Source organism: Crotalus tigris, unplaced genomic scaffold (genome assembly GCF_016545835.1).
Source record: "Crotalus tigris isolate CLP2741 ecotype Arizona unplaced genomic scaffold, ASM1654583v1 scf7180000018301.7375997, whole genome shotgun sequence".
Classification (NCBI taxonomy): domain Eukaryota; kingdom Metazoa; phylum Chordata; class Lepidosauria; order Squamata; family Viperidae; genus Crotalus; species Crotalus tigris.
Window position 1 is genome coordinate 1,576,658 of NW_024096931.1, and position 26,798 is coordinate 1,603,455.

At 45.4% G+C, this 26,798-nt stretch overlaps 1 protein-coding gene across 5 annotated transcripts in view; it reads right to left on the bottom strand.

Annotated features, from left to right (window-relative positions):
• The window catches only part of PKD1 (polycystin 1, transient receptor potential channel interacting), a 159,146-nt gene that overhangs the window by 84,769 nt on the left and 47,579 nt on the right, over positions 1-26,798 (bottom strand). For all 5 annotated transcript variants that reach the window (XM_039349704.1, XM_039349703.1, XM_039349705.1 and 2 more), the window contains exons 2-9: positions 21,191-21,262; positions 17,789-17,860; positions 16,063-16,232; positions 12,599-13,267; positions 10,571-10,754; positions 3,819-4,036; positions 2,528-2,649; positions 2,320-2,446 (exon numbers count right to left, since the gene is read on the bottom strand). In XM_039349704.1, coding sequence (XP_039205638.1) covers positions 2,320-2,446; positions 2,528-2,649; positions 3,819-4,036; positions 10,571-10,754; positions 12,599-13,267; positions 16,063-16,232; positions 17,789-17,860; positions 21,191-21,262 — 1,634 coding nt within the window. The remainder of the gene's footprint in view (positions 1-2,319; positions 2,447-2,527; positions 2,650-3,818; positions 4,037-10,570; positions 10,755-12,598; positions 13,268-16,062; positions 16,233-17,788; positions 17,861-21,190; positions 21,263-26,798) is intronic.

The window sequence follows — 26,798 nt, forward strand, 5'->3', positions numbered from 1 at the left end:
TTTCCGTAGCAGGGGTTTTCTCCCCCCAGCCCTTGACTTTAATTGTCTAATCCAGGGGTAGGCAACCTCGGCTCTTTTATGACTCATGGACTTCAACTCCCAGAATTCCCGAGTCAGCATAGGTCTAATCCATCTCTCATATTTTTCTTAAGTTAACAGAGTTCCCATCTTCGTGTAAAATCCAATCTCATAAATTATTGACATTTAAACACACTACGGCTTTTATCTGCCTGGTTTTAATGAGACTCTAACAGGCCATTAGCGCCCTGGTTCTTACTTTGCTATTTCAGTATTTCACAGAAACGTTCTTATGCCCAACCCTTCTAAGCTAGAAACAGTCTTTCTACTCTCCCGGGGCATTTTTCTCTCTGGAAGCATCGTGCAAACAGAATAAATCTTTCGATTTATTTCCAGCCTCTCTCTTTCTCCGTGCTAAAATAAGGTTGCAGAAAGATGAAGAGTGATGGGTTAAGATAGTTTGCATGCCAAATCAACGTGGGGCATTTGCATATTAATCATTCTTTCTCAACTGCAGTTATGCCAGTATAATTTACCCAGACTTTCAATAGTTTATTATACTGATAGAAAACCATATAAAATGATTGCAGCTTAAAAACAAACCAACAATCCCAAAAGGAAGAACAGAAAATAAAAGAATAGAATAGAAAATAGAATAGACAACAACCACTTCTCAGTCACAGAATCCTAGGTAAGGTACCTTTAGGGGCCATCTAGGCCAGGGGTAGGCAACCTTGGCTCTTTTATGACTTGTGGACTTCAACTCCCAGAATTCCCGAGCCAGCCATGCTGGCTCAGGAATTCTGGGAGTAATAATAATAATAAAGTTGGAAGGGACCTTGGAGGTCATCGAGTCCAACCCCCTGCTCAGGCAGGAACCCTAAACCATTTCGGACAAATGGCTGTCCACTCTCTTCTTAAAAACGTCCAGTGTTGGAGCATTCACTGCTTCTGGAGGCAGGTTGTTCCACTGGTTAATTGTTCTCACTGTCAGGAAGTTTCTCCTTAGTTCTAAGTTGCTTCTCTCCTTGATTAGTTTCCATCCATTGTTTCTCGTCATAAAAGAGCCAAGGTTGGCCACCCCTGACCTAGGCCAACCTCTTGCTCAGCCCAGGATCCCTGCCAGATGACCATCCAGCCATTGAAGGAGAACTCATCACCACTTCACTGGGCCTCTGTTCCACCATCTGGCAGTTCAGACATCTTGTATCTTTCCTGGTAGCCCTCAGGAGCAATAAAAAACAAGCCCAGTCCCATTTCTACTTGACAACTCTTCAGGTATTTGAGACTGATATCATACAAGAGCCATGATGGTGCAGTGCTTGGAATGCAGTATTGCAGGCTGACTCTGCCCATAGCTAGGAGTTCGATCCTGACCGGCTCAAGGTTGACTCAGCCTTCCGTCCTTCCGAGGTCAGTAAAACGAGAGCCCAGACTGTTGGGGGCAACAGGCTGACTCTGTAAAACTGCTTAGAGAGGGCTGTAAAAGCACTGTAAAGCGGTATATAACTCTAAGTGCTATTGCCATTGCTATATTTGCCTCAATTCGACTTTTCTGATGGCTCAATTCTCTGGCCCCTCTTTATGGGCCTTGGTTTCCAGGTCCTTTCCCGTCTTCACTCTCCTTTGGCACCTAGTCCAGCTTGTCCCAGTTCTTTCTGAATTGTGGTGCCCAAAATTGATCATGCCCCAAAAGATGGAACTATGACTTCCCATGAGTTGGACTTTCTACTCCTATTAATGCACCTCAAGATAGCGTTTGCCTTCTTAGCAGCTGCATCACACTGTCAAAGGCTTAGGCCAAGAGTCCATTGCCTGACAGGGCCCCTAGAAGAGCAGCTGCATCAGGTTTTAATGCCACTGAAGGGGGATGCTCAAACTAGAGTGCCTGGCACCAGGAACATTCACAACAGTGCCCCCCAACCTTTTGGACACCAGGGACAGGTTCTGTGGAGAGAGGTTTTCCCACAGACCGGAGGGGGTCTGGTTTCGTGTGCTGCCTGCATCCTGCGGATGGAGCTTTGCTTGTTTGTGTGGCCTGGTTCCTGGCATGTTGCGGACCGGGTTTCTGGATGCCCAACCCCCTGCCCTAAAGGCTTCTTAGACAGGACCTGGAGAGGGAAAGGAATCCTCCAACTACCCAGAGGAGAGCAACATACAGGATGAAAGGATGTTTTCCATTATTCCAGAGGGCAGGGAAGCTATCGTCGTTAGTTGAAAGTAAGAACCGTTAGCCCATGACATCAGACACACCTGGATCACTAGCATCCAGAACGTCTGATCTATCTAACCTTCTCTCACCTTTTGGCTGGGCGGGACGGTGTACTCGAAACCGGACATGGGTCAGCCGCTGTAGTTTCTGTGTCACCAGCTCCAAGGCTGCTAAAAAGCCCTCTTGTTGAAACGCCAAGCTAGGGAACACCAGAGTCTGGAAAACAGAAGGGCCAAGATTTCACCCCGATCTCTCGTAAGCGATCTCCACCCAAGGGAGATTGTGAGCGCTCCTCACCTCTACTGGCCCTGACGGGGCAGGTGCGTCTTCTTCTCTTTCGGTGAGGCTTCTGGTGGCCACATAGGTGTCAAATACAAGAGATCCCAGTCGAAAGTGGTCAGCATTTAAAAGAATCTCCACTGGAAGGAGCGAAGGAAAAAACGGGGGGGGGGGAGGAACATTAATCTCTTTTTCTTATTCCTAAAGCAACTTTCTAAACAGAGGTCTCCCAAATCCTGAAATCTGAGAAATTTTCACATAATTTTGCTCTGATGTTTTTCTGCTCCAAATAAAACTTTCACAGTGGCACCCGGGGAAGCAGCAGCATAAAAGAGACAGAGGCTTTCATCAATTATTGCTTCAAATAATTGGCTTATTGGTTCTTCCCCCTCCCCCCCCCATTTTCTACTGTATATTTTTTTTCTTTTTCTGTTTCATTACATAATGCCACCCACCCTCCCTCCCAGCTACAAAAGAAATCAAATATGCTCAACTTTCTTCTGTGTCAGGCATGGCCAATCTATGAGACAACCTGCATCCTTTTTATAACTTCGGCAAGAGTAATGTCCTTCGTGGGTCTGTCTAACTGATGGGGTTGGAATAATCCAGGAATCTTTAGGCTGCCTTCCCAGGAACTTCAACCATGGCTGGCTGGGGAGTTCTGGGAGTTAGAATAGAATTTAGACTAGAAAAGAGCTGGAAGGGACCTTGGAGGTCTTCTAGTCCAGCCCCCTGCTCAAGCAAGAGAACCTATACCATCTCATACCATCTCAGACAAGTGACTATCTCGTCTCTTCTTAAAAATCTCCAGTGATGGAGCGCCCATGATTTCTGGAGGCAAGCAAGTTGAAGTCCATGAGCCTTAAAGTTGCCAAGTTTGGAGGAGCCTGGAGTAAACTGGGTGCTTAATGCTACCTAGTAGAAGCTTTCATGCACCCCTTTCATTGCCCTCAAAACACTAGAAACCATTTTGCATGGTGTGTGTGTGTGTGTGTGAAACATACCTGCATAAATTTTGCCCTTTGAAAACCTTAAGTCCAAGACTTGGTGGAACTCATCTGGAGATCTTGTGGTGTCCCTGGCCATGTCCAGGGCAACTCCAGTCATGAGAAACCCACTCCTCCCTACTCTAAAGACAACGGGGTTTCTCGCTAGGGAAACCTGGAGAGTCAGAGGAGCTGAAAGGATACTCCAAAGTCCTGGAATTCTCTTCTGGTCACGTTGAGCCAGGAAGGCTGGTGCATTGTTCCTGACTTAGCTTTTGGGAGACAAGACCCTGCACAGCCCAGGGCCCCGGGGCGAAACCCACCTTGAGGCTTGTGCTCGCACACGTAGCTGTGCTTGGCCGTACACAGATCGGTGTTGCACTGCCCAGCAGGACCCATCCGGACGCAGTGATCGGCGTTGGAGGGATGAGGCTCACCCGGGAGCCAGTTCTGGCAGCTCTGCAGATCAAATCCTTCCTCGCCCAACGGCAAAGGGCTGGGGCTTGCCACGTCGTTAAACCCGATCCAGACATCCAGGCTCCTGTGGGGAGAGAAAGCGCAGGCCGGGTCAGGGAGACATCAGCATGGCATGCCCTGTCCGGAAGAGCCTGGCTGACAGGAACATGTGCAAGGAACATGTGCAAGGAGATGGAAGCAGCTGGACTTCTCCAGGAGGAAATAACCTTCCCTTTCTCACAATGAAACATGTATCAGTGTGGGAACGTGTGCAGGCTGAGTGCATGCAGCACAAAGGGAAGCAAGTGCTTGGGTTGGTTCAGGAGCACTCACGGGGAGGCCAGGTCAAGAAAGGCAGGAGGGCAGCTATGGCTGCAACAGGGGTCTCCAAACTTGGCAACTTTTAAGACTTGTGGACTTCAGCTCTCAGAACTTGCCAGCCAGTCCACAAGTCTTAAAAGTCGCCAGGTTTGGAGAGTCCGGGGCTACATGATCGAAATTCCAAATGAAAAAAAAACAACCTGTAAGAAATGCCTTGAGACACTTAAGATTGATTCAAGGATGTGTAGGCCCCTTGAGGCTAAGACAAATGTTTTAATTAGAGCAGATCGTTTTTATCGATTCATTTATTTGACTTATCCCTGCCTTCTTGTACAGGAACTCAAGGAGGCATGGAGAGAATCTCTCTCACACAATGGCCCAGTAAGGTAGGCTGGGTGACCAGAGAGCAGAACCTGGTCTCCCAGCTCCTAATCCAGCACCTTCCCCGTGATCCCACCCTGGTTCCTGGCAATGGTTGGGTTCACACACCTGACTAAACATTTCCCAGTCAATCCATGGAAAATTACAACTTCTGGAACAACTGCATGGGACCACACTGAAGGTTTGGATATCCTGGGATCCTGCAGCCTTGGGGCAGCTGTCCCTCCTGGTTTCACCGTGGTGGTGCAGAGATTAGAATGCAGCATTGCAGGCAAACTCTGCCCACAGCCTGGAGTTCGATCCTGATCAGCTTGAGGTTGACTCAGCCATCCTTCCCAGGTCAGTAAAATGAGGACCCAGATTGTTGGGGGCCATATGCTGACACTGTAAACCACTCAGAGAATCCTGTAAAGTGCTATGGGACGGTATAGAAGTCTAAGTTCTATTGCTTTACAGCAGTGGTTCTCCACCTGTGGGTCGGGACCCCATTTGGGGTCGAACGACCATTTCACGGGGGTCGCCAAACAACGCAGTCCGCCATTTTTCCCCCCTTTTCCTTAGCTGTGCTACTCCCTTCTATTCTATTGGCTTTTGAAAGCCAAAAGAATAGACTCTCTTGAATAGAGTCTAATTCTATTGGCTTTCAAAAGCCAATAGGAATTGTCCAGGCTGTCTTTGCCCTGCTGAGCCCGCCAAAAGTCCCATTCTGCAAACGGTGCTGCACCAGTTGAGTAGTCCTCGACTTACGACCGGTTGGGGGGGTCGCGGCATTAAAAAGGTTGAGAACCACTGCTTTACAGTCTCCAGCCCCAACCTTTGGGGAAACTCCCAATAAATGTACCAGCCCATCTCTCCTTCCTGGCAAGGGAGCCTTTGTTTGAGGCAGCCTGCCTAAGCAGACCATCCTGTGTGTCCTGGCAACGTCCAAAGGAGGCTGCATGGACAGTGGGGGGCGGGCTGCCTTCCCAGAAATTTCAATTAGTTACCAGCAGAGCTGCAGCTTAGACTGGGCCCTGGATCCCTCCGGGTTCAACCTAGCCAGTTCTCAAATAGCCGCACCTGCATTCAGTTTTGCCTTTCTGTCCCTCTGCACCCCTTCCCCGTGAGCCTCTTGGGCTTTGCAAGCCTCCCCAGGCACCCTCTTCTAAGCCCCCACCCTCTCCGCTGACCAAAGGCCATCTCTCCTTGGCAGTGGCACCCCTGCCTGGAATTCCTTTCCCAGGGAAACCACCCTGGCATCTGGCCACAGGTCCTTTCTGGGCTACAGTGATATTCTTTCCTCTGACAAGGCTTCTTGCAAACTCTCGGGGGGGGGGGACGACTTTAAATCAGAACCAAGCCACCCAAGCCCCCGCTCATCAGAGGGGTGAAGAGAGAGGACAGTTAATGCTCTGCCACTCTGAGGTGGAAATGCAACTCAGCCCTGCCCACAGGCATGAAGATGTCAACCCCATTCTGCACACCCCCTCCCCAGCTTACAGAGGCAGGCACTTGCTAGTTGGAGGGGGGGGGAGGAACAGCCCCGCCCAGGGAAACCAGACTTCAAAGCCGGGGCGTTTTTCTCAAGTATTTTGGGCACATCTGGTTGGAATAATCTTCCTCCTCATGTGAAGACATTTATCCGTGTCTGGAATCCTTTAAGGACGACACTCAGGCCCTCTGCTAAGAGACTTAAAGGGCTCTTGCACAATGTATTCAAAGCAGCCTCTGAAAACACCAGGAGACCCTCACTTGGCAAGCTGCTGGGCTCCAGGACACCACATTGGCGACCTTCTTTCGAAAGAGCTGCAGGAGTGAGACTTCTCCGTACAATCACCTAAATATGAGCCAGCCGTGTGCTGCAGCTGCCAAAAGGCCAATACAGTGCTAGGCTGCATTAACAGAGGGATAGAATCAAGATCACGTGAAGTATTAATACCACTCTTCAATGCCTTAGTAAGGCCACACTTGGAATACTGCATTCAGTTTTGGTCACCACGATGTAAAAAAGATGTTGAGACTCTAGAAAGAGTATAGAGAAGAGCAACAAAGATGATTAGGGGACTGGAGGCTAAAACATATGAGGAACGGTTGCTGGAATTGGGTATGTCTAGTTTAACGAAGAGAAGGACAAGGGGGGACATGATAGCAGTATTCCAATATCTCAGGGGCTGCCATAAAGAAGAGGGAATCAAGCTATTTTCCAAAGCACCTGAAGGCAGGACAAGAAGCAACGGGTGGAAACTAATCAAGGAGAGAAGCAACCTAGAACCAAGGAGAAACTTCCTGACAGTGAGAACAATTAATCAGTGGAACAGCCTGCTTCCAGAAGCAGTAAATGCTCCAACACTGGAAGTTTTTAAGAAGAGACTGGACAGCCATTTGTCCGAAATGGTGTAGGGTTTCCTGCCTGAGCAGGGGGTTGGACTAGATGACCTCCAAGGTCCCTTCCAATTTTACTACTATTACTATTACTAATCCCCGTTCTAACCCACCCATCACGAGAGTGGGCTTCATTCTGCCTTCCGCTCCCCTGCAACCAGCAGCCTCTGCCAAAACAGACACAACTACTCAAAATTATCCCCCTCCCTTAACAAAAGTGGGCATGTCCTGTCCAGTCAGACATAGGTGCACACTTGGTGTCATTATTCCTTCTGCTCTGGCTCTGACGTCTTCCCTGCCAGCATTTGGCACATCCTCAGCCCCCCCAAGCCTTTGCCCCCACCCCAAGAACACAGGCTGCAATCCCGTGTCTTTTGGGCAGTCACTGAGGTGGAACCCTGGGTGGAACTCAGGGCAAAGCACCCTGCTGGAGGGAGAAGAAGCCTGCCGGGAGCTGTCTAGGGCAGTGGTTCTCAACCTTTTTAATGCCGCGACCCCCAACCGGTCGTAAGTCGAGGACTACTCAACTGGTCGTAAGTCGAGGACTACTCAACTGGTGCAGCACCGTTTGCAGAATGGGACTTTTGGCGGGCTCAGCAGGGCAGAGACAGCCTGGACAATTCCTATTGGCTTTTGAAAGCCAGTAGAATTAGACTCTATTCAAGAGAGTCTATTCTATTGGCTGAAAGCCAATAGAATAAAAGGGAGTAGCACAGCTAAGGAAAAGGGGGGGGGGAAATGGCGGACTGCGTTGTTTGGCGACCCCCATGAAATGGTCGTTCGACCCCAAATGGGGTCCCGACCCACAGGTTGAGAACCACTGGTCTAGGGAGATCCTCGGCCATCCAGGCCATGGTTGTCCCAAAGGTGCTTTTTCAAAAGGGTTTGGTTTTTCTTTCCTTCAGTGCTGAACTGAAGAAGCTCCTTGGAAAGCTACACCTGGAATACTGCATCCAGTTTTGGTCACCACATTACAAAAAAGATGTTGAGACTTTGGAAAAAGTACAAAGAAGAGCAACTAAGACGATTAAAGGCCTGGAGACTAAAACATACGAAGAAGAAGGGTTGCAGGATTTGGGTTTGGCCAGTCTAGAGAAAAGAAGGACTAGGGGGCACGATAGCAGGATTCCAATATTGCCACAAAGAGGAGAGGGTCAACTTATTTTCCAAACCACCAGAAGGCAAGACAAGAAACAACGGATGGAGACTAATCAAGGAGAGAAGCAACTTAGAACTAAGGAGACACTTCCTAACAGTGAGGGCAATTAACCAGTGAATACCGCCCATCTGGGTGAGTCTTTCTTTGCCCCACAGGGGCAAAAGACTGATTAGTTGGCTTAAGAGAACGCTGTTTGACAGATGAGTGGATCCCTAGAAGATGGGATTTAACCCAGGGCCAGGCACCAACTTTGGCCCACCTGCCCCATTATGGGAAGTCCCCACTGAGCCAGTGGGGTCATAGCGGTCCAGTTCTAAGACCCAACATGGATATGGTTGTCAAGGGCCAAGCTACACCAGCTGCCACCTGGCACAGGCTGGCACAGACATGTGGCCCTGTCATTCATGGCATTTTGGGGAGAAAAGGGGCCGCTTGGGGTTCATAACGGACTGAATTAAGTGTGGTGGTGCAGTCAAGCTGGCTGAAAAGCTTTATTTCCCCTCCTCTTTTAAAAAAAAAAAAATGAAAAAGTGGTTCCAAATTCACACCTTGCCAGCTTCCCGCCCTCTGCTGGGCCTGTTTAAGCCCTGTGCAAACAGGATGGCGGGCTTGATTTCCAGAGATAATCAGTGGTTTCTCCACCACGGAGATGCTTTGCCAGCCACAGTAATGGAATCATGTGAGAAAGAGCTTTCACAGCAAGAATACCACGACAAAAATAGACAAAAATAACTCGCCCGTGCAATCCGGCAAGCTGCTCCTCCTCCTCCTCCTCCTCCTCCTCTTTTTTCTCAAGGCACAAAAAGTATGCCTAAAGGATAAGCAACGGGGAGGTTTTGCTCCTTCGCTCCTGGCGCTGCTGACCCAGGGACTGGTCTTGAAACCACCATATTGCTTGCTGCCATCCCCCAAGAGAGGTTCCTGTTCTCATCCAGCCATGATCTCACTGCAGAAAAGCAGCCATGCCAGGCCCACCCACCGCTGCCCCCCTGGGCACCAGACCCCAAAGCGAGGAAGGCGCTTTACCCGAATAACCCACCTGACATCATCCATCAATCTCAAGGTCCCCAGCAGCACCCGACCCAGCTGCCTCCTCCTCCAGCAGTTGCTTCAAGAAAGAAACTCTAGGTAGATCAGGGAGCCATCAAGCAACCACAATGTGTGACTGTGTGTGTATGTGTGTGTGGGGGGGTCCTTGGCAGTCACACGGGGTAATGGGAAACAGATTTCCCTGGTGTTGCTTTCCCACGTTTCCCTCCTTCGTCTCCCCTTGTTGAATGGAACTGAGAGCAACGCTTCGCCATGTTTACCTCACAGGGTGACCCCAAAAACAAAATGGATGCAGGGAGGAGGGTACAGCACCATCCCCGAGGATGGGGATGGTTCTGCAGTCGGTGAGCAAACAGGAGAACTGCCAACAGGGACGACTTTTCAAGAAAAGGTTGGACAGACATTTGTCTGGGATAAGGTCTCCTGCCTTGGGTTGGACTAGAAGATCTCCAAGGTCCCTTCCAACAGATGATTCTACGATGGTGACCTCCAAACAATCCAAAGGTCTGAACTCCAAGTCCCTGTGGCCATATGTGCCACAAAAGTCGTGTCCTAGTCCCCAGGACATTAAATCCCCTAGCATTTAATAATCTAACAATTTTATTCTTCATTATAATAATTTTTAATGTGTCTAAAGGAGAAAAAATATAAACATGACTGGAGACTAATCACTATATTTAGATCACTTAAGTAAAAATGGCGTAAAGTTTATTTTCTTTCATGCCTCCTCCACCTATTTTGGGACATTCCCCCACAAATACCCCTAGGTCTTGGGCAGTGGATCATCATTAATTATAAACTGGCCGATCCCTGGTTCTCTCACTTGAATGTTGGCTTAGAAGAAATGTCTATGGTGCATTCATAGGACAAGAGGGGGAGCTTCATCCATTCTTGCCAATTCTTAACACAAGTGTCTCCCAGCCCCCTTGCTTGTCTTCAATCTGCTTTGTCCCAGCAACTCAGGAGGAAGTTAGGTAAGGAACTGGCAACAGAGAACCGGAATATTCCCATCTTAACAATCTCTCTCCATCCATACATCCATCAGCAATAATACTTGAATTCCAGTGCCATCTTTTAACCAAGAATAACAGAAGGGACCTTGGAGGTCTTCTAGTCCAACCCACAGCTCAAGCATACTAAAGGATACCATACCAACCAATGTTATGTTATTTCCAGCAATTGCAACATTTCTCAACCCTACCAACTTTAAGACTTGAGGACTTCACTCCCAGAATTCTCCACCACCCATGCTGGCTGGGGAGTTCTGGGAGTTGAAGTCCACAGGTCTTAAAGTTGATAGAGTTGAGAAACAATAAATTAGACAGACCCTGTTTTTTACTAACTTACCTGGTGACGCTGGACACTAAAAAGTTCTGGATTTCAGGGCTGCTGACGAAGGCCAGACTTCCGCTGCCATGCTCTTGGCAAAGCCTCTGGGCCTCCAGCCATTCTGCTTTTTCTGCTCCAAGCCAATAGCAGTGGCTGTTCCCATGGAAGACCACGCTGTCCGAGGGGCAACCAGGAAGGACCACTGCACAGCGAAAAAGGCATGAGTGAGCTTTTGGACTGTGGACTGGCTCCTTGAAACTTCCAGTCCACTGATGATCTGGGAGAAACACCAATTTTGCCTATATCCCAAAGTTTCCTCTCTAAAGCCATGGCTCCTCTTCTACCCTCTTTTCATCTGTGGAAGGTCAAAATCATTCCAAGAAAGGTGAGGGTTTGAAATACTGAGAAGCAAGATGCACCAACCTCTCTTTTCATAAACTCAGGCTGTACAAGAGATACGACAGGCCCTTAGCCATCACTCTCCCAGAACACTTAGCACTGGCAAAGTATAGAAATCCTGAGCCTACAAACCTGGAAGGACTGAGGGCTGCAACTTTGAAGACGCTCACACTCCCTGGTTTTGGGCATTTTGATAGATCCTCTGAGATGGCTTGCTCACTGTTATGGATAACAGAACCTCACAACAGCCTCCATCTCAAACTGAAGGCAGAAATCATATCAAAGCAATACAGCAAAATGCTGTTAAGACTTTTCAGGGCTTGGTAGCCTTAAACTAGAAGTTGTCTCTTGCATCCTAAGATACTAAGATACTTTCAATTTGATTTCTATTGATTTCTATTGATAGCGGAAGGAGAATTACCATATATGCCGGCGTATAAGACGACTTTCGCAAGGGTTAAAATTGGCGCCGAAGACGGGGGTCGTCTTATACACCGAGCCGTCTTATACGCCGGAAATACTGGTAGTTTCCGGTGTATAAGACGACGTTCTAGGCATGCGACTCGGCGCCGAAGACGGGGGTCGTCTTATACACCAGGTCGCCTTATACGCCAGCATATATGGTAAGAGGTTAGGAACAAATCAATTTATCTTTCAGGCTCACTTTTTGTTCCTGACAGTCATCTGTCTCTAACCTTGAGAAGATCTTCAAGAAGAATTCTCCAAGAATCACGGTGTCAACGCTGCTAATATTGAATATTCTCGCTTTGACAATATATGCAGAACTGTCTGGTATTTTTAGAGTTAAATCAGGTGACAGTGAAAGGGGAGGAAAATGTAAGGAAAGCCCGAGGAAAAAGAAACGGAAGTGAATCTTTGCCCTCCGAGTTAATTGGAAGATGTGAATCATGACCCCAGAATAGGGGAGGGGAAATGCCTGGAATGTTATGTGCAAAGGAAGGGAAATTCAGATCTCAGCATCCACCATGCTGTGCTGACACTCTGTAATACTAATAAAGGTTTTTTAGGTTAAAAAAATGCCTGAAAGTTCTTTGAAGTGTTTCGTTAATCAGACACATGACACATGGTTCTTGGAGACTCAAGGCTGGGGAAGGATGGCTTAGGACAATGGTTCTCAACCTTTTTAATGCTGCGACCCCCCAACCGGTCGTAAGTCGAGGACTACTCAACCAGTCGTAAGTCGAGGACTACTCAACTGGTGCAGCACCGTTGGCAGAATGGGACTTTTGGCGGGCTCAGCAGGGCAGAGACAGCCTGGACAATTCCTATTGGCTTTTGAAAGCCAATAGAATTAGACTCTATTCAAGAGAGTCTATTCTATTGGCTTTCAAAAGCCAATAGAATAAAAGGGAGTAGCACAGCTAAGGAAAAGGGGGAAAAAATGGCGGACTGTGTTGTTTGCCGACCCCCGTGAAATGGTCGTTCGACCCCAAATGGGGTCCCAACCCACAGGTTGAGAACCACTGGCTTAGGACAATGCCTTCCACACGAATGAGAAACTGTCTCAAGGGGGAGATTCAGAAGGAAGAGTAACATTGCCCGTAAACCCAGTTGGCAGAATTCTTCATTCAGGTCAGCTCAAAATGAAGATGTTTAGAGCCCAAAGCTTCAGCATGGCTGACTCACCTCTTCTAAGCTCTTGGTTCTGGACAGTGATGTTATAGGCCACTGAGAGGCCAGTTCCTCCACGATTCCTTATATGTAACTGTAAACTTTCATTGGTCTTCACCAAAGGGGGACACTGAAGTTCCATCTCCACTGGGGAGGCCAGCACCTCGATTTCGGTCTGCGCCGAGACGAACCGGCTGCCGACAAAAACAGTGGCTGTGACGCTGAAGAGTCCTGGCGACGTGTACATCTGAAGGATGGTGGTCTTGGTGGTCTTGAAAAGCCCCGTTTCATCCCCAAAGTCCCACTGAATGGTGCCCACAGCCACCGGAAGGTGGAGAACAAAAGCCACCTCTTGGTAAACACCACACGGTGTCCCTGGACCCTCCAAGGACACAGGCAGCAGAGCCGGAAAGACCCTGGAAAGCTGCGTTGGTCCCCCACAGAGGGGTCCAGCCAGGGGCCGGGCACAGAAGGGCAAACAGCCAGAGGAAGCGTTGGGCTCCAGAGCAAAGCCACAAAAGCAGTCGGCTTCCTCACTGAAGCCCCCAGAGTCTTGTCCGTCAGCATAGCAAAGTGCGCTGCACATCTCCTCCGTCAGGTTCTGTGGCAAATGGGAAGTGAATCGGATAACGGAATCAGCTCCGCTTGTGCTGTTATCCGGCAGGCAGGCAAAGTAATCGGCTCCTGGAAGGAGAAGCAACAGAAGCACAGCCAGGTCAGGCATTTTACCCTGTGGGGATGCTCTCTACCGAGTAGACCACTCACCCTGTAACTCTGGACCACACATCCTGAGAGAGGATCCTGCTTGGGAGAAGTGGAGGGAGGTTCTCTAGGCTAAGAACAGTCAACCCCACTAGTAGACCAGACCAGGAAACCAACTCCACCAGAAGGCTAAGACTGGTTTTACTGTGACTGGCTATAACACAATCACTCTGAGGATATTATTGTGTTATTTATTTATTTATTTATTTATTTATGAGACTTATATACCGCTTTAAGTGCAAGCACTCTCTAAGCGGTGCACACCAGTAAGCAATGTATATATATATTTACATTGCCCCCAACAATCTGGGTCCTCATTTTACCTACCCCGGAAGGATGGAAGGCTGAGTCAACCTTGAGCCGGTGAGATTTGAACCGCTGACCTGCTGAACACAGTCAGCTAAAGTGGCCTGCGGTACTGCACTCTAACTGCTGCACCACCTCGGCTCTCTATTGTCACTCAAGTCTGTACCTCCTCCCATTCTTATACTCCTGTGAATCAGTCTATGGAGATTCTCAGTCATCCAGGTCACGGCTGTCCAAAGATGCTTTTTTTTCCAGAAGGAAAACTTTGTTTGGTTGGGAGGGGGGGGGATTGTTTTCAAAGAAAAAACTAAGAAAGTCCAGTTGCCTTTTGGAAAAAAAACACCTTTGGGACTCCTGTGAATCAGGGAGAGATCCACCTGAACTGCTTCTTGTTTCTCTGGATTTAAAAAGTGTTTCAGCCCCTCTTGCGTAGATAGTGATCCTTGTATATCTTTGTCAAGATCACCCTCCACACTCTCTACAAGAGCTTGAGCCGTGGAGCCGTGGTGGTGCAGTGGTTAGAATGCAGTATTGCAGGCTACTTCTGCTGACTGCCAGCTGCCAGCAGTTCGACCCTGACCGGCTCAAGCTTGACTCAGCCTTCCGTCCTTCCGATGTGGGTAAAATGAGGACCCAGATTGTTGGAGGCAACAGGCTGACTCTGTAAACCACTCAGAGAGGGCTGTAAAAGCGGAATATTAGTCTAGGTGCTGTTCTATTCTATTCTATTCTATTCTATTGCCATAGTGGCGCAGTGTTCAGAATGCAGTATTACAGGCTAATTCTACCTACTGCCAGCAGTTCGAGTCTCACTGGCTTAAGGTTGACTTAGCCTTCCATCCTTCTGAGGTGGGTAAAATGAGGACCCAGATTGTTGGGGACAATAGGCTGACTCTGTAAAACGCTCCGAGAGGGCTGTGAAACATTGTGGAGCGGTATATAAGTCTAAGTGCTACTGCTGTTGTTGCATTTGGCATTATGTAGATGGGCCAAGGCAAACGTACCAAGCAGAAGACCAGGCCAGGATCAGGGTAGGGAAATGCTGAGTTTGGGAAACCCAATGAGACCAGCTGGGAAGGTCCTGAATGCCCACTAACGTGAGACAGATAGACAAGGTTCACACAATACGGGTAGTCCTCGACTTACAACCACAATTGAGCCCAAAATTTCTGTTGCTAAATAAGACATTTGTTAAGGGAATTTTGCCCCATTTTATGACCTTTCTTGCCATAGTTGTTAAGTGAATCTGGCTTCCCCACTGACTTGACTTGTCAGAAGGTTGCACAAAGTGATCACATGACCCTGGGACACTGCACCCATCATAAATATGAACCAGTTGCCAAACATCCAAATTTTGATCACGTGACCATGGGGATGCTGCAACGGTTGTAAGTGTGAAAAACAGTCATCAGTCTTTTTTTTAGTGCCTTTGTAACTTTGAACAGTCACTAAATGAATTGTTATGAGTTGAAGACTACCTGTATACGAAACCAGGTGAATTAAACCATGGGATACCCTGACACATTTCCCCTTAAATATCCCTCTCACATTTCATCTAAAGTTAATTTTTTTTCCTTTCTTTTTCTCCTATCCCTCTTTTAATTTCCTTGCCTCACTGCTTATTTTTCTTCATGCTTTGCACAACATGACTACTGCAACGCGCTCTACATGGGGCTACCCTTGAAAAGTATTCGGAGACTACAGCTGGTCCAGAATGCAGCCGCGCGAGTGATAGTGGGTGCTCCTCGATACACCCACGTTACACCTATCCTCCGTGAGCTGCACTGGTTGCCTATTGGTCTCCGGGTCCAATTCAAGGTGTTGGTCATTACCTTTAAAGCCCTATATGGCTCAGGGCCAGGCTATTTGCGAGACCGCCTACTACCTCATAGTTCCCTTCGTCTGGTTAGATCCCACAGGCTGGGCCTCCTTCGGGCCCCGTCGACCAAGCAGTGCCATTTGGCGGGGCCGCGGAGGAGGGCTTTCTCTGTGATGGCGCCCACCTCTTGGAACCAGCTCCCTCCGGAGATTAGGACCGCTCCCACCCTGTTGGTCTTCCGTAAGCTACTTAAGACCTGGCTTTTCTGGCAGGCCTGTGGTTTATAAAACCTTACCCCTGGATGATTGTTTTTGTATTGTTGTTTGTTATGTTTTATGTGTTTTTTATTGTTAGCCGCCCAGAGTCCTTCGGGAGTGGGGCGGCTTATAAATTTTAAAAATAAAATAAATAAAATAAACATTATCCCTAAAGCCAGCAGAATACTGGATTCAAACGTCCATTTATATAAAATAGTGACTTGTACAAAACTGGGGCTCTGTTTTAGGGTCCATGGTTGTGGCTGAATGACCTCTGGACGTTTGCTCTCCAATGCTTCCTTCCCCATCGCTGACCCGTATGCACATTGCCTTACCGCAAGTAACGTCACTGAAGGAAACATTGAAAAGTGGAAGGTCAGCCAATTCCAGAGGCTGAGCACACTGAGTCTCGGACGGCCGGGACACTTTCACGTTTCTCTCTTCAACCCAACGGGGGAGCCAGGCCAGGTTGCAATCACAAAAAAATGGATTCCCACTTAAGTCTCTGAAAGACACGGAGGGGAAAAAACAGCCTCTTTTCATTCTACAATAACTACTGAAACAGCAAATGGAAGGATGGTGGAGAAAAAGCAGAGGGGTTTTTCCATACTGGCCTGCATTTCATATTCAAGCATGCTATAGTACAACCCTAGCCAAGGAATAAAACTCAACAACTTGGCCTTAGCACAACTGAATTTAGACAACTGTGGCTTATTCAACAAAGCACGGTTAAAAGAAACAATGTGTGACTCCAGCCAGTGCTTGAAATTACTTAACTGCCTAGAATTCACAAGTAATGAGACAGGAGACAAATTGCTTAAATAAATATTAAATATGCTGATGGCTGAACCTAGGTGGCTTAAACGGAGGTAAAACCACTTCGCAAAAGGTTCATATGTTTCCTCAAGTACGTGACGTCATCTTGTGAAGAGCATCTGGCCAAGGAACAATGGCAGAAGATGGCCGTGGTCTTCAGCTCTGGGCTTCTGAAAGTTTTCTTCTTGACCACTGCACGTAACAGGAGGCCTCACTTTGGCCTGATCCTGATATCCCGCTTATTTATTTCCATACATTTTTGGTCAGTCTTAATTTAAATCAGCACTTGATAGGTGTTTGGCTGGATTAGAAATTCAAAGCAATCTTGGAAAATGGCACTGGCAGGCCACTTGAATTGTATTGCCAAGAAAACAACATGGATATGCTCATGTTGACACGAGGCGACTAGCTGGATTCAAAGGAGACTTTATTTGGTATTTTGAAAGGGATAAAGGTTATAATCAGACTATTCCTCTTTAGAATAAATAGGGCTTTAAACCTAGACATGATGAAAAGTGTATTATTAGAAATTTTATTCATCTGATATTTTTAACAGCTAGCATAAACGAAGCCTTCCCTGTCAAGTCATAATCCCGATGAAATTCATCTCCTAGAACAGTGGTTCTCAACCTGTGGGTCAGGACCCCATTTGGGGTCGAACGACCATTTCATGGGGGTCGCCAACAACGCAGTCCGCCATTCCCCCCCCCCTTTTCCTTAGCTGTGCTACTCCCTTTTATTCTATTGGCTTTTGAAAGCCAATAGAACAGACTCTCTTGAATAGAGTCTAATTCTATTGGCTTTCAAAAGCCAATAGGAATTGTCCAGGCTGTCTCTGCCCTGCTGAGCCCGCCAAAAGTCCCATTCTGCAAACGGTGCTGCACCAGTTGAGTAGTCCTCGACTTACGACCGGTTGAGTAGTCCTCGACTTATGACCGGTTGGGGGTCGCGGCATTAAAAAGGTTGAGAACCACTGCCCTAGAAGCAAACGCTTACACTGCTGTGGTCCTGATGAAAATCCACCCCCTCACACACACACACAATTTTTAATAAAATGCATAATATAACGGCCTAAATAAGCTGCACCATCTGATTCTTTCTCCCCCTCCCACTCCCTTAAAGCAGGTAAAAATGGATGCAGCAAAAAACCAATTAAGGAATTTAGAATTCCAGAATCCTAAGACCACATCCCAAGGGAGTGAGAATATTTTTGAAAATATAAGATAGTTCAGCATGTTGACTTACATTTCAGTTACATTAAATAAATTATCAAACACTCCATCTTCTAGCGAAGAAATCCTGTTGTTACTTAAATCTCTGCAATCAGAAAAAGACAGAAAAGGGCATGAGTACAAATGAACACAGCTTTTCTTCTCTCCCTCCATTGCTTAAAAACTTCAGGTACAGATCATTTTCCATTGGAAAAGGGCTAGAATTGAGATCAGCAGACAGAAGACTGAGCTGTTAGCCATCTCAAAAAAAGAAAAAGATTACAAGTTTTTATGTTCCAGGAATGACAGCTGTGCAAGGTCCTAAACCAGGGTTCTCAAAGCTGGCTGAGGAATTCTGGGAGTTGAAGTCCACAAGTCTTAAAGTTGCCAAGGTTGAGAACCCCTGGATTAAAGCGTATGAATGAGCAATCCACGTTTTCTTTTTTGAAAAGGCCTACATGGCTCTCTGCTTCAAAAGAGTGTGAAATGCCATAGCTGAAAATGGCTGTATTGGACTCATTTCTTTTCCTCCAAAGACCTCAGAGCGAGGAACATTATGCATTATCTGCCACTTTAAGGTACTTATAAAGTAATAAAGGCAATATAAAAATCTAATGGATAAATAAAATAAAAATGTATTCCTTGGCTCTTGGTGTTTCCTTCTCTGGTATAGTGAATTATTCTTGGAATTACATTATTACTACTTGTTTAATTGTTGTAATAAGTAAGTTGTTTGTTGTCTAGAATTGCTTGGATGACTGAAGTCACTTTATATATTGAACCGCTGCTGTTATGGCTAAAGGCTCAGCCATTCTGAGCTTAGAAACAGGATGGATTTGCATTAGGCATTCAACCCTGAAATCCCACGTTTGGGTCATGTTTATTTTTTTCCAGGACATTCATATTATGGGTTAACATAGCACTGCGCATAAATTGGCTTGTTTGCTTCATCTGTTGGCTGTTGCTTTTATTGTATTTATTCATTTAAAACCTTCACTGTATATAGTCTCTTATCTTATACTGAACACTGGGCTATTCTTTGAGGGTAATAATATTTTTACTTCTTTGTTTTGGTTTAGTATGAAGTGTGAATCTACCTATTGTGGCTTATTGCAGTGGTTCTCAAGCTGTGGTCACAGGGGTCCGCAAAGGCTTGAAGAAATGTTATGTTTAAATCTAGAGTTAAGTCTGCAATGTATGGCTGTGAAAGTTGGACCATAAGAAAGGCTGAGGGCAAAAGAATTGAGGCCTTTGAACTATGGTGCTGGAGAAGACTCCTGCGAGTCCCTTGGACTGCAAGGCGTTCAAACCAGTCAGTCCTAGAAGAGATCAACCCTGACTGCTCTTTAGAAGGCCAGATCCTGAAGTTGAAACTCAAATACTTTGGCCACCTAATGAGAAGGAAGGACTCACTGGAAAAGAGCCTAATGCTGGGAAAGATTGAGGGCAATAGAAGAAGGGGACGACAGAGAATGAGATGGCTGGATGGAGTCACTGAAGCAGTAGGTGTGAACTTAAATGGACTCCAGAAGATGGTAGAGGACAGGAAGACCTGGAGGAACGTTGTCCATGGGGTCGCGATGGGTCGGACACGACTTCGCAATTAACAACAACAACAAAGAGTTAAGTCTTGGGGGTTCCATGGCCATGGTCGGTGGCCACAAAAGGTATTTAAAGGAAATAAGAAAATATTGAGAACCACTGACGCGTTGGATTGTATAGACTAAGCCATTAGGGTTTGTTTAGCAGGTCACAGTTTAAAATTGTGGCTTTCCTAACCCGGCTTCCATCACCAATGAAGCATCTTTTTCTTGCATCTTGTTCACATTTTATGGTCTTGTTTTTCCATTGTTTCTAAATTCTCCATCAAATCTGCAGCTGTAGAAATTAGGCAAATGTTTTCTCGAAATTTCTCAAGGGCAAACAGCTCCCACCGTATTAGGGACGACTGCTGATGGGAAGGCTTTTCCTACAAGCTTTTCCTCTGGGATAGCTGCAGCTTTGTGGACAGGACATTCCCACCTCCTCTTGGCCGCTATCCTCCATAGCGCATGACTACCATGCTCCCTGCACATGTCTTCAAAATTCCCTTCTTCTTACAAAGACATTTCAAAAGCCAGTAGGGAAAAATGATGCTAGAATTCTAACCTTCTAAAAAGTCATTCCCAACATCTTCTTTAATTTGTTTTGCTAAAGACAGATGCTCAAATTCAGGAACACAGGAAATTAGGCGTATTTGGGATTTGATTAAAACAGGCTATAATGATGCACCAAACTCTCTTCATAATTGGGAGACGGTGAGTTCTAGTCCTGCTTTAGGCCATGGAGGATGGCCGGGTGACTTTGGGCAAGTCCCTTCCTCTCAGCCAACCCACCTCAAAGGGTTGTTGTTCTGGGGAAAATATGAGGCAGGTATTAAATATGTTCACTGGCTAAAATAAAGAAACCCAAAGTGGTGAAATCTCCATCAGTCAATTGCAAAAGAACAGCTGATATCCTGTGTTGATATCTTTAACACCATCCAACATCCACATCTGCCTCTCTCAGGGGCTTGGGGAGGACTCCATAGATGGATAAAAATGACAAATCCAATCTCAGTATCTGGCAGAGTGTGAGACCAGCTATAACCACCACCACCACCATCATCATCATCATCAATCATCATCATCATCCACTAAATGGAACTGTTGCTTGCATCCTCTTTTTAACACTACAGCAACGATGGAGAACCTTTTGGGTCTGGCATGTCAAAAATTAGAGTAGGAATTAGAATTAAATGGAACAGAATGGAATAGAATAGAATATAGAACAGAATAGAAAATAGAACAGAATAGAAAATAGAACAGAATAGAAATAGGCTGCTATGTTCTTGAAGCAGCTTCATGGTCTGGGCAGCCTCTAATGACCGCATGAAAGCATGTCCATCCTCACATGACGTTTGGAGACTCTGGAGGCCACGAGCGAGCACGGCCCTCTTGCACACCTTTCAGAGAGTGTGGAGACCGCACAAGAGCACATCCCATCCTCACATGGCCTCCACAGAATCAGAAAAGTGTGTAAGAACAGAGTGCGCTTTCAAGAATAACTATTGTCAAGTGTTGGTGAACGTTGGTGTGTCACCCAATATGTTGTGGCATGTCATCTTTGACACACGTCATGGGTATGCCATGACTGCTTTACAGCAGGGGTTCCCAATCTTAGCAACTCTAAGACTCGTGGACTTCAACTCCCAAAATTCTCCAGCCAGCATGCAATTTCATCAGCCATTGTCTGCATTCAAGCCATTCAACAGAAGTTGAGCACTAGAAGCTTCTTTAATTAAAACCCCGGCTGAGGGCCCCTGAGTTCCTGAGCACAAGGTAAACGTTCCCCTTCAGCAGAATTATGCAGAATTATTTGCAAGTGCTGCAAAGCAGGAGATCTCCAAAGTACTTACAGTTTTGCCAGAGAAGTCAAGTGCAGAAACACTTCAGCATTTAAGGTGCTGATCTTGTTACTGGAAAGATCCCTGGAGAGAAAATGAGCAGATTAAGCTTGTTATCAATCACCATTATGCTTATCTCTAGACAAGGGGCTGGAAAACATGGATTTGCTCAGCACAGTTACACATTTCAGCTACCAATTATTCCATGTCCCTCTAATACTGGAGAAACAAGGCCCCATATTCATAAAAAGAGCCCAGAATATTTCACTAATAAAATGCATTCAGGAGGGATAAATAAATATAATGAGTGAACACAAAACAACAGTTATTTGAGAAAAGTCACATAAAAAATCCATTTTTAAAACCATTTCTTGAAGCAAAACAAATCCCACTTTGAAGTACCTGTGGGAGTACTGACAGACTAGCTATAAATAGGAAAGCAGGGCCTTTTGGTGTTAAAAAGGGAGAATGAAAAGCAAGCAATTCACTATTCCTGCATTAGCTCCTTTCCCTTTTTTTCCAAAATGTCTCCTGGCTTTAGCCTTTTATCCTCAGACAGGTTTTAAGGACTAAGCTATTTCAGTTTGCTTTTTAATTGTAACTAACTCTTACTGATACTTTTAATTATCCTAGATATTTATAAGATATAAATACACACACACAGTATAGATATAAAAAAGCTGTTATAATACTGCTATTTTGATTAATGGTATTTGTACATACACATGGGAATATATTAGTAAATTTTCACATCTAGTTTTATTATACTATATAGACTTTAAGCAAAGATTAACTACAAGTGTAATCAACATTCAATTTGGTAGCTAACACAGTTTGTATTAAATCCTCAACTGGCTGAACCACAGTCAGTTTCCCAAACAATCCTCATTTCTCATTTCTGAAAACAATTATATAAAAAAAGCAATATTTTTCTCCCACTAAAACCAAATTAAAACTTTAGGATAAATGAGATCTGTCAAAATAGAAAGGTTTTTGCTCTGTTTTTGCTAAAGTGTAGCCAAGAAAATAGTGCCGTATTTAAGCGATGTAACTGTTGCAGCCTCTTCTGAAAAATGAGTGCTTCACTATATTTAATCTTGGGGTTTTTTCTTTGCCTCCGGCCAAAACAGATCCAGCGCATACATGTTGCACTTTTCATGTGCAAAGAAGCAAAGACTCCTGCAGAAAAGTCATGCCTCTCCTGTGTGGTGGGTGGAAAACTCTTGGCCCAGGCCCCCCTCTCCCCCGCCCCAAGGTGCCCGGCTCATTTTCCTCCCCTCCCACTCCCAGGCCAATTTGCTCGGAGGGACCAAGACCACAGAAATGCCACTCAAAAGGAGCTCGCAGCTCTGGCTTCAGCGTCCTTGTTTTTCTACCTCCAAGTACGTTTTCCTTGGCTCTGGGACCTGTACAGCTCCTCCCGTGCCACAAAAAAGGGCTCTCCATCTCCTGCCCCAAGGGTGGAGGGGCTTCCTCTACGTGACATCATCCTGCTGCATCCTTCAGTATGTCTGGGGGGGGGGAGAAGCTAGGCTTTCATAAAGGCCAAGTCTGATGCGCAGACAGCCTGTTACTCCACCACACAGGAGTAAACTGTGGACAGTAAAAGATGCAAAGGAAAATCACAGCGCTGGAAAGATTTGGCTCAGGGGCAACTGCAGGGGAAGGGGGGGGGCAAAAAAGTCAGGATGGTTGCCATTTTTATGTGCACGACAACATAAAGACTGCAGTTCTCATTTTCCTTTTACACACATATACACAAAACTGCAAACATCCCTGCTTTTGTTGTTTTTGGGTTAGGTAGTTGTTTATAAAGTGTTTTATATGAACTTAACCCACTGTGGTCTGTTTTTCAAGACAGCTTAGTGTGGTGTGAAAAGCCCCTCTGCACCTTTGTGCTGGTGTGTTTGGAGCATTTTTGGAGAAAAATCTAGTTGAGCCACCCGTCTGGGGTTCACGCAGCATACCGTACCCCAAAACCTAATTCACAAATGCAGCAGTGGCGTTCATCCAACTTATAAAGCCGAAACCATATTATAATTTAGCGCCATCTGCGTATTCAGTCACAATGTCTCTCCCATAGATCAGTGAGGCAATTCTGTCCTCTCAAGTTTTAGTCTGTGTAGCTGTCACCTTTCCTCCAGACTTTTCAGAGGGTGGGGGCTGTTATTAATTTTCCCCCATTCCACCTGTTTATCAGAACGGCACCCACTAGCATGACTGCCCCAGTGAATGACACTCTCTGCTAGTCAATTACGTTTCGGGCTGGATCGTAACATGATAAAGTCCATCTAAATCACTGTGTCAATTTAAAGCAGGAAAGTTAACCAAAATAATTACAGTACTAAATAATATCTATTTCTAGCAATGTTTATACCGATTTTCAAATATGGTCAATATTTTAGGATTTGATCTGCTTCAAAGATCATCTTTAGATTCTTTTTTCTTTGTTTGCTCTACTTATTATTTCGGTGGTTGTGTTGCTCCTTTAATGCTGTTGTGCGTGTTTCTACTTTTTAAAAGTAGTTAAAAATGCTGGTTTTGAGAACTTTTGCTTCACTATCCCTTCCCGAAGGAAAGTTCTAATATCCTTTGGAGGCCACTTTTTCTGTTCCTTGTAAACCCTGGCCTTAGGAGAGTGGCCTCCTCTGCAGAAAAGTTGCCACCAGCCGCATCATTGGCAAATTATGACATTGAGGGTGCCAAGAAAGAAACGGGGGGGGGTTCACCTATAGAGACCGATGCCCTCTCCCACAGCACATTCCTGAATCTCTTGAAGACAGGACTAGGCCAAGACAGTCATAAAAGTGACCCTTGGCAAGAGGGCAGATCAAAGTACTGCCCAGGTAATGTGCTGTGTGCAAGGACCAGCCTCAGAGGCTCATTCATTGCGCATGACTCTCCTCCAGTACAGCACAAGGAAACCTGCGATTTAAAAGCCAGCCTTCTCCCGCCAAGCGTGATGTCATGTTCTTGTGATGTCACCTGCACAGAAAAAAGCAGGTAGACGGGAGTCGTGCTCTCCCCGTGGTGTTTTTGATGTGTGGCCTGCAACCAGGGCCTTAATGCATCTGGGCAGATGGAGATTGCAGCAAGTCAGTTTTGCAAGGAGGGAGATTGCAGTAGGCCAATGATAGGGAAATTGATTCAAGGGTTAATGCCGGGCCGTTAGGTGGAACTCAACCTCAAGAGAACAAAGCCGCCAAATGCACCCTTTGCCCTGTGCCAGCCCTTTGCTCTCTGGCCAGGCCGCCAATCCCTTTCTCAGCCCAGTTAGGGCTGATTTTGGCCCTTAGAAGCTGCCTCCTGGGTTCACCTGTCCACCCCTCCAACCCACCCCTTTATTCAACACAAAAGACACACCTAGGAGATTTCCATTTTACTGTTTTTGTGGCAGAAAGAAGATTGCTTTATTTGGGAGTCATCTGAATATTGTTTTATGGCTGATCTTATTGTAATTTTATCCACCTGGATTACATTACAATAAATCTGTATAGCACCCAGTGACATAAACACAATAGTTACTGAACACCTGAATAAGCTTGAGCTTAACAGACTATCTCCAGCCAGGTACGCTTGCTGAAATCCCAGCCTTGACCAACCCAATATTTCATTATGACATTGTTCTAGTATCCCAAATGTTTTTTTTAAAATGTCACAATCTTGAAGCCAGATGCTTCTATGTTTTTAATCACTTCTCTATCTTTGGATCATGTCTACATTAAACTTATACCGTAGGGACTATAACCAAATAAATCAAATGCTGCATGAACAGGTGTCTGAAGGGGAGTCAAAAAAATCAACAATGCCATCAAAACTCTGCTCTGTTTTCCATGGTTAAGCAAAGTATCAATTAATGGATAGATGAATACACAACATTTCATATGTGATAAGGTTTGATTTTGCCATAAATAATTTTTGCAATGACAGTTTAATAAGGCATTTTAATTACAGTAGCAATCTATCTTCATTTCTTAACTTCTTAGTTTACAAAAAAATAGGAACCAGAATTTGTTTTTGTTATCTAATTTTCATGGTCCAAATGCCAGGGCAATTAAAATTTTTATTAGAACAGACAGCAAAACACTTACTGAATGACTAATGTTTGCAATTTTCTGAGCTTAGGACAACATCCACACAAAGTAACATAATTTTTATCAAAAAGAATTTATGGCCATTTTAGAGAAATGCAATGTGGCAAATTCTATTCTCTCAAAGTTGCAGTATCTCTCCTTTCAGCTGCTCATTCAGTCCTGCAGAAAAGCCCCCTCTTCCCCCCCCCCAGCCCCATTTGTAAATAGGAGGCTAGCAAGCCAGGGGGTTGATTAGGCTGTTGCTATGGCAAATGCATTCATACTGCAAGTGCAGACACTGCAAAGCAACTGCATCTGCTTTACAAGATTGTTGACTCTCATCTATTGCTCTTCCCAGGAAATGAATGGGGTTTCTTGTTGAATTAAGGCAAGCCTGCAAAGAAAATCTCCGGTTTGCCTTTTCGTGCTGAGGCCAGTTGCAGTTGGTGCGTTGATTTTTGATCACCCTTTTCTTTGCTTTGCTTTTTCCCAGAGGGATAGTAAAGCCACCTTTACACATTCTAGGTATCTTGCATGTTGCCCACGGAAATTAAAACGAAATACAGGGTTATAAATTCAGATAAAATCTTAAGGAAACGCTTGGCAGACTTAGCCACCTCTTCAAATAGCACTCTGAGCCATCTCAGAGATAGTTCCTTCAGCGCTCCCTGCATATTGAAAATGTCACTTTATTCAGGTTTCTTAGTACATATGCTGCCTTCTGAACTTCGTTTTTTTTTTTTTTCTCACTGCCAGAACAGGGTGGAAGAGTTAAAGAATCTGTAAAATGAGGATGCAACCAGGCATTAAATGTTCATTTGAATATGAATCATTCATTCTTTATTGTATCCCATTCTGGATTATTTTTTGGTTTCTGGATTTTTTTTCCTTTTTGTTTCTTCTCCCTTTTTTCTGAACTTTTTTTCCTTTTTTTTTTTTTTTGCATTCAATCATAAAAGCAGTCATTTCTGCCATCTTTACTCCTCTTGTTTTCCTCTTGGCTCCTTCTTTCTAAATGTTTTTTTTTTTAAATTAAACTGCCCAGAATGGATAGTAGTTGGGTGACACGTACATTTATTAAATTATTATTTTATTTATTTTTATTTACAGGTAGTCCTCGACTTACGATCCCAATTGAGCCCAAAATTTCTGTTGCTAAGCGAGACAGTTGTTAAGTGAGTTTTGCCCCATTTTACGACCTTTCTTGCTACAGTTGCTAAGTAAATCATTGCAATTGATAAGTTAGGTGAACCTGGCTTCCTCCACTGACTCTGCTTATCAAAAGGTCGCAAAATTCACTTTTGACCCTGGCATAACATTGCAATCATCACAAACCAATTGTCAAGCATCTGAATTCTGACTACATGACCATGGGATGCTGCAATTGTGAAAATGTGAACGTGTGGTAACCGGTCGTAAGTCACTTTTTTCCATGCGACTGTAACCTTGGTCACTAAACGTACCTGTCATGGTTCCGACAGATGAAACTCTTCAAAGAACTTTGAGGCATTGTTTACCTTAAAGAATCTTTATTTGAGAAGCATGGC